Raw genomic sequence first — 12,172 nt, 5'->3', positions numbered from 1 at the left:
TGGGATGTCAGGTCTTTCATATGAAGAAAGACTGGATAGACTCGGTTTGTACTCGCTAGAATTTAGAAGATTGAGGGGGGGGGATCTTATAGAAACTTACAAAATTCTTAAGGGGTTGGACAGGCTAGATGCAGGAAGATTGTTTCCGATGTTGGGGAAGTCCAGGACAAGGGGTCACAGTTTAAGGATAAGGGGGAAATCCTTTAAAACCGAGATGAGAAGAACATTTTTCACACAGAGAGTGGCGAATCTCTGGAATTCTCTGCCACAGAAGGCAGTTGAGGCCAGTTCATTGGCTATATTTAAGAGGGAGTTAGATGGGGCCCTTGTGGCTAAGGGGATCAGGGGGTATGGAGAGAAGGCAGGTACCGGATACTGAGTTGGATGATCAGCCATGATCGTATTGAATGGCGGTGCAGGCTCGAAGGGCCGAATGGCCTAATCCTGCACCTATTTTCTATGTTTCTATGTTTCAAGAACCGAATGCTTTGGAAAACTGTTCTGTTTCCAACTCTTGTCCAGAGATTTGTTTGGAGGTTCTGCCAAAGACGTGGCGGGTGGTGAGGAGATCCAGGGCAGACGATGTTCGTGGATGACATCCCACGGGAACTGGAGACATTCTCCCAAATGTACATCAAATGATAAAGTCGCAGAAAAGGATTTGAGTATAAGGAGCATAGCAAAAGGATTTGAGTATAGGAGCAGGGAGGTTCTACTGCAGTTGTGCAGGGTCTTGGTGGGACCACACCTGGAGTATTGCATACAGTTTTGGTCTCCTAATCTGAGGAAAGACATTCTTGCCATAGAGGGAGTACAGAGAAGGTTCACCAGACTGATTCCTGGGATGTCAGGTCTTTCATATGAAGAAAGACTGGATAGACTCGGTTTGTACTCGCTAGAATTTAGAAGATTGAGGGGGGGATCTTATAGAAACTTACAAAATTCTTAAGGGGTTGGACAGGCTAGATGCAGGAAGATTGTTTCCGATGTTGGGGAAGTCCAGGACAAGGGGTCACAGTTTAAGGATAAGGGGGAAATCTTTTAGGACCGAGATGAGGAAAACATTTTTCACACAGAGAGTGGTGAATCTCTGGAATTCTCTGCCACAGAAGGTAGTTGAGGCCAGTTTGTTGGCTATATTTAAGAGGGAGTTAGATGGGGCCCTTGTGGCTAAGGGGATCAGGGGGTATGGAGAGAAGGCAGGTACCGGATACTGAGTTGGATGATCAGCCATGATCGTATTGAATGGCGGTGCAGGCTCGAATGCCGAATGGCCTAATCCTGCACCTATTTTCTATGTTTCTATGTTTCTAGAACCGATTGCTTTGGAAAACTGTTCTGTTTCCAACTCTTGTCCAGAGATTTGTTTGGAGGTTCTGCCAAAGACGTGGCGGGTGGTGAGGAGATCCAGGGCAGACGATGTGTTCCTGGTTCTCCACGCAATATGTTAATAATGGGGGGAAATACTCTTGGTGGGGTCTGTCACAGAGGCGCAGCGGTAGAGTTGCTGCCTTACAGCACCAGAGACCCGGGTTTGACCCCGACTACGGGTGCTGTCGGTACGGAGTTTGTACGTTCTCCCTGTGACCACATAGGTTTTCTCCGGGAGCTCCGGTTTCCTCCCACACTCCAAAGACGTGCAGGTTTGTAGGTTAATTGGCTTCAGTAAAATTGTTAATTGTCCTGAGTGTGTACGATAGCATGAGTGTACGGGGCGATTGTGGTTCAGCCCGGACTCAGTGGGGCCAAAGAGCCTGTTTCTACACTATATCTCCAAACTAAATGTGCTAATACATCTCCTAACATCGTGGTTACAGCAACCTCCTTAGGAATTTAGACAGATGAGGGGAAACCTCATTGAAACTTGCTGAATAGTGAAAGGCCTGGATAGTGGCTGTGGAGAGGATGCTTCCACTAGTGGGAGAGTCGAGGACCAGAGACCAAGGCCTCAGAATTAAAGGACATTCCTTCAGAAAGGAGATCAGAAGGGTGGTGAATCTGCAGAATTCATTACCACAGAAAACTGTGGAGGCCAAGTCAACGAATATTTGTAATGCAGAGATTGACAGATTCTTAATTAGTAAGGGTGTCTGGGGATAGTGGGAGATGGCAGGAGAATGGGGGTTGAGAGGGAAAGATAGATCAGCCATTGATGAATGGTGGAGTTGACTTGAAGGGCCGAATGGCCTTATTCTCCTCCAAGAACCTATGAAGATGGGTGTTGAGGGAAGGGAGAGGGTCAAGGTACAGGGCTTTTGACACCCAGTCAAATTGTAGTCTGAGTTAAGGGAAGAAACAACAAAGTAAAGTGTCCCCTCTTAAGAGATGTACAATACCATGTCTGAGGAACCATTTGTTCTCTATCAGACTACAGCTAAAGTTCACGTTCATAAGTTATTCGGCCCATCAAGTCTACTACGCCATTCAATCATGGCTGATCTATCTCTCCCTCCAAACCCCATTCTCCTGCTTTCTCCCCATATCCCCTGCCGCCCATACTAATCAAGAAAGGTATTTTCTTCAAATAAATACAGGTATTTATTGTGCTCACACAGAGAGTGGTGAATCTCTGGAACTCTCTGCCACAGAGGGTAGTTGAGGCCAGTTCATTGGCTATATTTAAGAGGGAGTTAGATGTGGCCCTTGTGGCTAAGGGGATCAGGGGGTATGGAGAGAAGGCAGGTACGGGATACTGAGTTGGATGATCAGCCATGATCATATGAATGGCGGTGCAGGCTCGAAGGGCCGAATGGCCTACTCCTGCACCTAATTTCTATGTTTCTATATTTCTATGTATCTGTATTTTGGATTTTGTTCGCTTGGCTCCCAATTAATTCAGAAAACAGTGGTTTAGCTTTTTTCAATGTCTGTTCATTTCAGTTTAGCTTATTGTCACGTGATAAGCTCGGTATCTAGTTCCTGGTGCCTCATCTTAATTTCTTGGCCTGGTACCTCAACCCTTATGTTAAATAATCTTCCTGGCCAGAACCAGACACTGCCCAATATTTGGTTGCACCATCCAAAGGCCATTGGGTACCAAGCTGGTGGGTATGTTGTTGAAGAGTCCATCACCGGACAATCTGGTAATGCACAAGACCCAAGACACCTCATGCTAATGAACAAATGATTTGCTGAACGAGTCCAAGGACTTTCCTCCAAGAAGGCTGTGGAGGCCAATTCAATTGATATTTTTAAGGCCGAGATAGATTCTTGATTAGTACAGGTCAGGGGTTATGATTGAATGGCGAAGTAGACTTGATGGGCCGAATGGCCTAATTCTGCTCCTATCACTTATGAACTTATGAATGAGATGAATCAAGGGACAGAGTCAAGAGTCATGAATGGGTCTGAAGGAACTGCAGATGCTGGTTTACAACGAATATAGGCACAAAATGCTGGAGTAACTCAGCGGGACGGGCAGCATCTCTGGAGAAAAGGAATAGGTGACGTCTCGGGTTGACACCCTGCATCAGGCAAGACTCAAGAGTGTGTTATTGTCATTTGTCCCGAAAACAGAACAATGAAATTCTTACTTGCAGCGGCCAATGGGGATTTGTAAACACAGTACTCAGCAGATAGCACAATAAATGAACACCAGAAAAAGTACAATAAAGAATAAATTCAAGATAGTGTAAGAACAAAACAAATCCTAAAGTCCCTGGTACAACCCAGACAATGTGTAGTTCAGAGATTAGTTCTTCATAGTGATTGTGGGAAGAATGAGTGAGAGAGGAGATGAATACAGACATCATTGCCACTGATTAAAAGCAAAACTCATGCAAGAGAAGGGGAGAGAAAATTGAAAGGAAGTGACCAGGTTGTATTTTTATTTGCATTCAAGAACTATACAACTCTAGGTCAGTTACTTTCTCAAGCCTGATCTGCAATTCAATATGTGTCTGTTTTCAGTTCCATTGGCTTCACACAAATGGAACTTCAGAAATACAATGGAATGCAAATGCGTGAGAAGAAACTGCAGATGCTGGTTTACACTGAAGATAGACACACAAAAAATGCTGGAGTAACCCAGCTGGTCAGGCAGCATCTCTGGAGAGAAGGAATAGAAAACATAGAAAACATAGAAAATAGGTGCAGGAGTAGGCCATTCGGCCCTTCGAGCCTGCACCGCCATTCAATATGATCATGGCTGATCATCCAACTCAGTATCCTGTACCTGCCTTCTCTCCATACCCCCTGATCCCTTTAGCCACAAGGGCCACATCTAACTCCCTCTTAAATATAGCCAATGAACTGGCATCAACTACCTTCTGCGGCACAGAATTCCACAGATTCACCACTCTCTGTAAAAAATGATTTTCTCATCTCGGTCCTAAAAGACTTCCCTGTTATCCTTAAACTGTGACGCAACCTATCCGTCACCTTGCAGCCTCCTAGCATCCTCCTCACAGCTAACACTGCCCCCCAGCTTCATGTCATCCACAAACTTGGAGATGTTGCATTCATTTCCCTCATCCAGATCATTAATATTTATTGTAAATAGCTGGGGTCCCAGCACTGAGCCTTGCGGTACCCCACTAGTCACTGCCTGCCATCCTGAAAAGGACCCGTTTACTCCTACTCTGTGCTTCCTGTCTGCCAGCCAGTTCTCTATCGACATCAATACTGAACCCCCAATACCGTGTGCTTTAAGTTTGTATGCTAATCTCTTATGTGGGACCTTGTCGAAAAGGGCGACGTTTCTGGTCTCAACCTGAAATGTCGCCTGTTCCTTTCCTCCAGAGATGCTGCCTGACCCGCTGAGTTACTCCGGTGTAATATTAGCCCATGGGGCCGAGGAGTAACATGCACCTCCATCAAAGGCTCGAGTTGAAACGCTCGATTAATCCAACATCAGTTGCTATTTATGGAAGAGAGTAACATATGTCCACCTTTGTTTTCTAATTCCACTCCCAGTCTGGGTCTACTGAACTCAACGGACCAGAAATTCCCAGTGGATGGAAAGGGGTTGGGAATAGTTACCCGACATCTATCCCATCCGCTTCCCCAAGATGAGAAAAATACACGTTACTAATTCCATATATTCCAAGGAACAGCTTGTGTAGCTTGACCTCATCGTTCAGTCTCTGAAATTCATGTGTCGTCCTGGCAAACCTTCACTCTGCTGTTCACTCTTCTCCAAAGGGGATAGAACTAAACAGCATGCATGTCAGTGGGAGATCTTCCGCACCCTGGAACACTGATCTTATACACAGAGGAGGCCAGTTTAGTTTGGAGATCTTTCGGCCCACCGGGTAAGTGCCGACCAGCGATCCCCAAACACACTAACACGATCCTGGGACGGGAGATTGCAACCTTCACGTGGTCCGCCCTTTCGACGAATGCAATCAACCTGGTGTGCATCAAGCATCAAATAAGATCAAATAGAACAAGTTGTCCTACAACTTTGGTCTGTGCACGCCATACGCAAGAAGAAGAAGAACACTATCCTACACACACTAGGGACAATTTATACATTTACCAAGCCAATTAACCTACAAACCCGTACGTCTTTGGAGGAAACCGAAGAACTCAGAGAAAACACACGCAGGTCACGGGGAGAACGTACAAACTCCGTATAGACAGCACCCGTATGCGGGATAGAACCCGGGTGTCCGGCGCTGCATTCGCTGTAAGGCAACGACTCTACCGCTGCGCCATCGTGACCGCTCTACGCTTTCTATTTCATTCCTTCTGTAACCGTTTATGGCATTAAATGAACTAGGGCATTAAATGAGCCATAAATGTTTTAAGTCCCTTTCAACCTCCACTACTTAACAACTTATTATTATTGAACAATATTCAAGAGCGAAGCCAAGAGAATCAAGAGTGTTTTATTGTCAAATATCCCAAAACAGAACAACTAAATACTTACTTACTTTACATTTTTACTTATTTATATTGACCTAGAAATAATCTTCAGAGTGCATTATATCAATGCCACAAAAGGACTTCAAAAGATCCCCACCTCCCGTCCCCTTCCCCAATCAGTCTGAAGAAGGGTCTCGACCCGAAACGCTCCATAGATGCTGCCTCACCCGCTGTGAGTTTCTCCAGCATTTTTGTCTACCTTCTGTTTTTATCAATCATTTTAAGTGTATATTTAAAATAATTGGTGCAGTAATTAGAGTAAATCTGGAAAAATAAACTGGAAAAACAGCAACGATGTCAATATCAAATTATCCGGATGAGATTGCTGCGTATGTACACTCATTACACATTGGACAAAGAGATTGTTTTCTCTGGGACTGGTTGAGGGGAGACCTTACACAACCACATACAATTATGAGAGGCAAAGATAGAGTAGACATTCAGAACCTCTTCCCCGCAGAATGGAAATGTCAAAGACTAGAGAGCATAGCTTTAAATCAAAAGGGGCAAAGTTTAAAGGAGATGTTAGGGGCAAGTTTTTTTAGAACGGGGGGAGGGGAGGCGAGTGGCTGGATTGTGCTGCCGGAGATCGTGGTGGTGTGCCATTTAAGAGGCTTGTGGATAGGCACATGGATATGCAGGGAATGGAGGGATAATAGACCATGTGCATGCAGGTGAGATTAGTTTATCTCAGCATCATGTTCAGCACAGACATTGTGGGCCGAAGGGCCTGTTCCTGTACTGTACTATTCTATGTTGTGAATAGTACAGTACTACTTTGCAACAGCAAGCCATGGAAGAAGGATAAATGCGCCTCACTTAAAGCGTGAATCGCACTAAAAATTACTTTTTTTTAAAGGTTTCCGTTTTCGGAAAGCAGAGATCTTTAATTCAAAGTAATACCGACTGGAGTCTATCATCTGCAAGTGATCATATTTCCAATCTCAGACACAAAAAGCTGGAGTAACTCAGCGGGTCAGGCAGCATATTTTTCCATATCTTTCTTTTTTCATATTTCTTCTATATCTCTCGTTCCCCTCTCCCCTGACTCTCAGTCTGAAGAAGGGTCTCGACTCTGAAACATCACCCATCCCTTCTCCGCAGAGGTGCTGCCGGCTGCCCCGCTGAGTTACTCCAGCAGTTTGTGTCTATCTTCGGTTTAAACCAGCATCTGCAGATCCTTCCTACACATTTCCAAAAAAAAAGCCAGTAGGATCGATGACCGTGCAGTAAAACTTTACTGACTTGTATGCAAAAAACAAAATCACCGTGGACCATGTATATGTGACAATAAACACACCATTGAATAGACCTGTGGCGGTAAGCAATAGTGGATAATACCATTATTTTAGGATGCATCCTATATTTTTTTTTTAACAAGGGAATAAAGTGTCGGAGGAAAACAAAATATAGCAAGCAACGCACAAATTAAATATGTATTTCGCCAGAGCCACTGATGTTTACAGTCTGGGGACTAATGTATCAGTCAGCTAGTGAAACTTACAGCGACGTTGCCTTTGGATTTCACAGGCCTTTCAAGCACTGAAATATTTTTGAAGTTCACCTTGCACTCACCCTCTGCTTTTCACCTCGAACACGTTGTTGAAGTTCTTCTGGCGACCCCCGAGTTCCAGTTTATCAGAGGTGTTATCCTTGGAGACGGACTGGCCGGGGGAGATGGGGTTTTTCACCCGGTTGATGAAACAGTCAATTGCTTTTCTGAATGCAGCCATGTCAATCGCTCACTTCAATAGTCATTATCGCGTATTCTCACGGACGACATCCCAAAAGTCCCTCGGTGCGATCTGGATACAACCAAGCACCGAGTCGCCCATTGCCATAATCACCAGCGACTCGATTCTTCCATCTCGCACGCATACATGTACACACACACACACACACTCACTCACACACACACACACACACACACACTGAGGTCGCCGCCTCTCGCCAGCTCTATTATACACCTATCAACTGACGTCAAATATACCTGCACACAGGAGGGGGACCAGCACAGCTCAATAAAGCCTTAATCTCCCTTGAAATGTCCCTTATATCCCCTTCCTCCAGAGATTCTGCCTGGACCCCTTCCCCTCCCTGCACTCTGTGCCTGTCTTTGGCATAAAGCAGCATCTGTGGCTAGAATAATGAAAACCCTGGACAGAGTGAATGTGGAGAGGATGTTTCCACTAGTGGGAGAGTCTAGGACCAGAGGCCATAACCACAGAATAATAGGACATACCTTTAGACAGGGAGATGAGGAGGAATTTCTTTAGTCAGAGGGTGGTGAATCAGTGGAATTCATTGCCGCAGAAGGCTGTGGAGGCCAAGTGAATGGATATTTTTAAGGCAGAGATCGATAGATTCATGATTAGTACGGGTGTCAGAGGTTATGGGGAGAAGGCAGGAGAATGGGGTTATGAGAGATAGATCAGGCATGATTGAATGGGGGAGTACACTTGATGGGCCGAATGGCCTAATTCTGGTCCTAGAACATATGAACTATGAATCTGCAGTTCTATGCTGCTACATCTTGACGTTGTCCATGCTACCTCCAAGATAAACTCTGAGTTTGCCCAAATTTGTGTTCCAGATTCTATTACAATCCCCAGTGATAGAACCACAGAGTGATACAGCGTGGGAACAGGCCCTTCGGCCCAACTTACCCAAACTCATCAACGTCTATGAAACATTTAGACAGGTGCATGGATTGGACAGGTTGAGAGGGATATGGACCAAACACAGGCAGGTGGGACTAGTGTAGACCTAGCATGTCGGTTGGTGTGGGAAAGTTGGGCAATAAAAGCTTTTCACTGGATAGCACGCAATAAAAGCTTTTCACTGTATCTCGGTTTCACGTAACAATAAACTAAACTCAAACTAAATCTACACTAGTCCCACCAGCCGCTGATGGGCACGTGTCCCTCTACACCTTGTCTATGCTATCTTTCCCTACTCTTGGAAAAATAACGCCACCCTATCTATTTCCGTCATGATTTTATACACCTCCATGAGATCACATCTCATCTTTAGTTTAGTTTAGAGATACAGCGCGGAAACAGGCCCTTCAGCCCACCGGGTCCGCGCCGACCAGCGATCCCCGCTCATTAACGCTATCCTACACACACTAGGGACAATTTCTACATTTACCAAGCCCATTAACCTACAAACCTGTAGGTCTTTGGAGTGTGGGAGGAAACCGAAGGTCCCGGAGAAAACCCACGCAGGTCACGGGGAGAACGTACAAACTCCGTACGGACAGCACCCGTAGTCGGGATCGAACCTGGGACTCCAGCACTGCATTCACTGTAAGGCAGCAACTCTACCGCTGCGCCACCGTGACCACCCTATTCACTCTGTGTTCCATGGAATAAAGTACCAGCCGGCCCCACCTCTCGCGAGAGCTCAGGTCTTCAGTTCCTGGCAACATCCTGATAAATGTTCTCTGCACTTCAGGGAGGTATTAGCTCCAGGGAGAGGTTGGGCGGGGAAGCGGATTGTTTTCTCTGGAATGCTGGAGGATGAGGGGAGATCGTACATTTGAATTATGAGAGGCATAGAAAGAGTAGATAGTCAGAACCTTTTTCCCACAGTGGGGGAAATATCAATTACTTAGTTTTAAGGTGAGAGGGGCAAATGTTAATGGAGATGTGTGGGGGCAAGTTTTTTTTATACAGAGGGTGGCTAAGTGCCATGAATACCTCCTTGGGGATGGTGGAAGCAGCAGATGCAATAGGGGCATTTAAGAGAGTTTTAGAGAGGTAAATGAACATTTACCCTAGATAGGTTGAGACTGGTGGATTCACTGTGGTGGATGTTAAACTGTGTTGAGTGTGTGTTTTGTTATTTATTCTATGTTATGACTGCAGGCTAAACCATTTTGTTGTACTGGAAAGTGCAATGACAATAAAATTAAACCTGAATCTGAATCTGAATCTGAACATGCAGGAAGGGAGGGAAACGGAATATGTGCAGGCAGGTAAGAGTTGGTGTTGACATCATGTTCGGCACAGATATTGCCTGCTATAGGGCCTGTTGCTGTGCTGTCCTGTTCTATGTTCCAATGTGCTATAATTCGTATTTCAGTGCCAGGGGAACAGTTTAAGAAGATCACAAAAAAACCCCTCAAATAGCAAATACACATTTTACTTCGGAGTCACGCGAGTGATTCTGTGAAGAACCCGCTCAGCACGCATGCGCGGCATTACGTTCAGCAGAGCAACAGCGGCACAGCGGGGGTCAGGTGCTCCCGCTAGGGAGGTGAAAGAACGGACCGTCAGGTAAGCTGAGGTCGGGGGTTTCTTTCACAGGGAGCCTTCTGCTTTCCGGCAGAGAAGAAAGGCTCTAGAACAAACCTGTCCCCCGCTCGACTCCACGGAGGAGCGTTCCATCTGGAGGGGGGGGGGCAGCAACAGAATAGACCTGTCCCCCGCTCGACTCCACGGAGGAGCGTTCCATCTGGCGGGGGCAGCAACAAGGCGGTAGGACCGCTTACTGGGTGCTCCGCTATTCCCCGACACCGTGCTGAGCCCAGCCCCGCTAGCGCCTGAGCAGCGGGCTGGAAGTAACGCCACTGACGAGGCGTCCGGCCGGTGGCTCCGACTTGTCGGACGGGGACGTCTCTCCACCCAGGCGGGGGAGAGACAGCCGCCTGAGTCGCATGGAGCGGCTCTTGGAGCAGGAGCTCCAGCGAGGTGCACCCCAGGAGGGGCGCTCTCGCAGAGGGGAGGTCAGGCACTCCCTCCACAGTGCCTTGTGCACTGTCCATTGCTTCCTCCTTTCCAGAGGATAGCTTTGGTGACCAGGACTGGGCTGGTCAAGAACAGGGGACAATGGCTGAAGATCTCGGGAGTATGCAAGGGGTGCAGGAACAGGAAGAGCTGCTAGGTGTGGTGGACCGCTACGTGGAAACCCCACGTGCAGGAGGCCGTTAAAAGCCTGACGTCAGCCATCACATCGTTTTCCTCGTTCCATGGACAAATACGGAGATGACCACAACCTTCGTGAACAAGTCATAAAACCTGCCATAAAAATCCTACATTTGCGGGGTTGTGCATACCCCAGCCACTGAGCCAGACCCACTGCTCTTTGGCAAAAAACCTCACAAAGCATATGAAGGACATGAAAAAGGTTTTACAAAACGTTCGGCTCATGAGGGCAGGGCCGAGACGAGCAAACCAAAAACAGTAATTCCTATGCAGCAGCACCCCATCGCGTCCATCAGTCAACGTCTACCATATGGGACTGATGAAAGCTCGGGGTCCGCATTCTATCACCGAGAGCCTTCTTTAGACCAGGGCCCAGAGTGGGCCCCATGGAAAATGTGCCACCCCCCAACATCACCGCCACGTCAGACGACGTGCAACACTCGTTGGACCGGCAGGAAACGGAAGAATACCCATAACCATGGAGGTAGGTGGGTCTGGTTCCTACCAGTATATAGAGTAATACTAACACATGGGAGTCTATCATGAGTGATCAGTATATATTCAATGGCATTAGTGAATACAAATACATTCATACTAGAAAAATTGCCACCAGGTCAACATTCACCCCAGAGGGTATTTTCCCCTCTCCGTTAAAGAAACGAGAGGGACAAGCTGAACTGGTGAGACTAATTACAAAGGGTATCATGGGAAAACCTGAACCCTTGCAATTCGTATCAAATATATTCACTAAACCCAAAAAAGATGGTGGATGTCGCATCATCATTGACTTAACTTCACTAAATATGTTTGTTAAGTACATACATTTCAAAATGGAACCGGTTGTTACTGCCAAACAACTAAATTCCAAAGGATACTTCATGGCAAGCATTCATCTTAAGATGTTTACTATTTAGTACCATTCACAAGGATCATCGCAGATACCTGAAATTTACCTGGATGGGGCAGCTATAGCAGTTTAAAGCGTTACCCAAAGGGTTCACATCAGCCCAAGATTGTTCACCAAGACACTAAAACCAGCTCTGGCAAAATTCAGAAGACAAAAACATATTGTCATGGCATATCTTGATGATATCTTAAATGGTAGGCAAGACCATGGAATTGACTATGTTAGCTGTATCAGCTACCAAACAGTTATTCGAAACCCTGGGATTGTCTTACATCCAGGTAAATCTAAGTTGAAGCCATCCACTATCATGGACTACTTGGGCTTCACAATTAATTCAGTCTACGTGACTGTAACATTGCCAAGAGAATGTTTGGCATTGTTTCAGCCTATTATCATCACTAACCCTACGTCAGTTATCCAAACAGATGCCAGTGCTCAAGGCTGGGGAGCAACTAACTCTATATCCAGC

The 12,172-nt window shown here is 46.2% G+C and overlaps 1 protein-coding gene across 4 annotated transcripts in view; it reads right to left on the bottom strand.

Annotated features, from left to right (window-relative positions):
• The window catches only part of LOC129703673 (transient receptor potential cation channel subfamily V member 6-like), an 83,299-nt gene extending 75,469 nt beyond the window's left edge, over window positions 1-7,830 (bottom strand). For 2 of the 4 annotated variants that reach the window (XM_055646320.1, XM_055646321.1), the window contains exon 1: window positions 7,444-7,581. Coding sequence is in view for 2 of the 4 variants with exons in the window: in XM_055646317.1 (XP_055502292.1) it covers window positions 7,444-7,601 (158 nt within the window). In the remaining 2 variants the exon portion in view is untranslated. Of the gene's footprint in view, window positions 1-7,443 lie in introns of all 4 variants that reach the window. The other 2 variants (XM_055646317.1, XM_055646318.1) reach the window with 2 other exon arrangements.
• Window positions 7,831-12,172: the final 4,342 nt, after the last annotated feature.

The sequence above is a fragment of the Leucoraja erinacea genome, chromosome 14 (assembly GCF_028641065.1).
Source record: "Leucoraja erinacea ecotype New England chromosome 14, Leri_hhj_1, whole genome shotgun sequence".
Taxonomy (NCBI): Eukaryota; Metazoa; Chordata; class Chondrichthyes; order Rajiformes; family Rajidae; genus Leucoraja; species Leucoraja erinaceus.
Note: the sequence above shows the minus strand (reverse complement) of the source record. Positions and strands in the feature narration are given on the sequence as shown.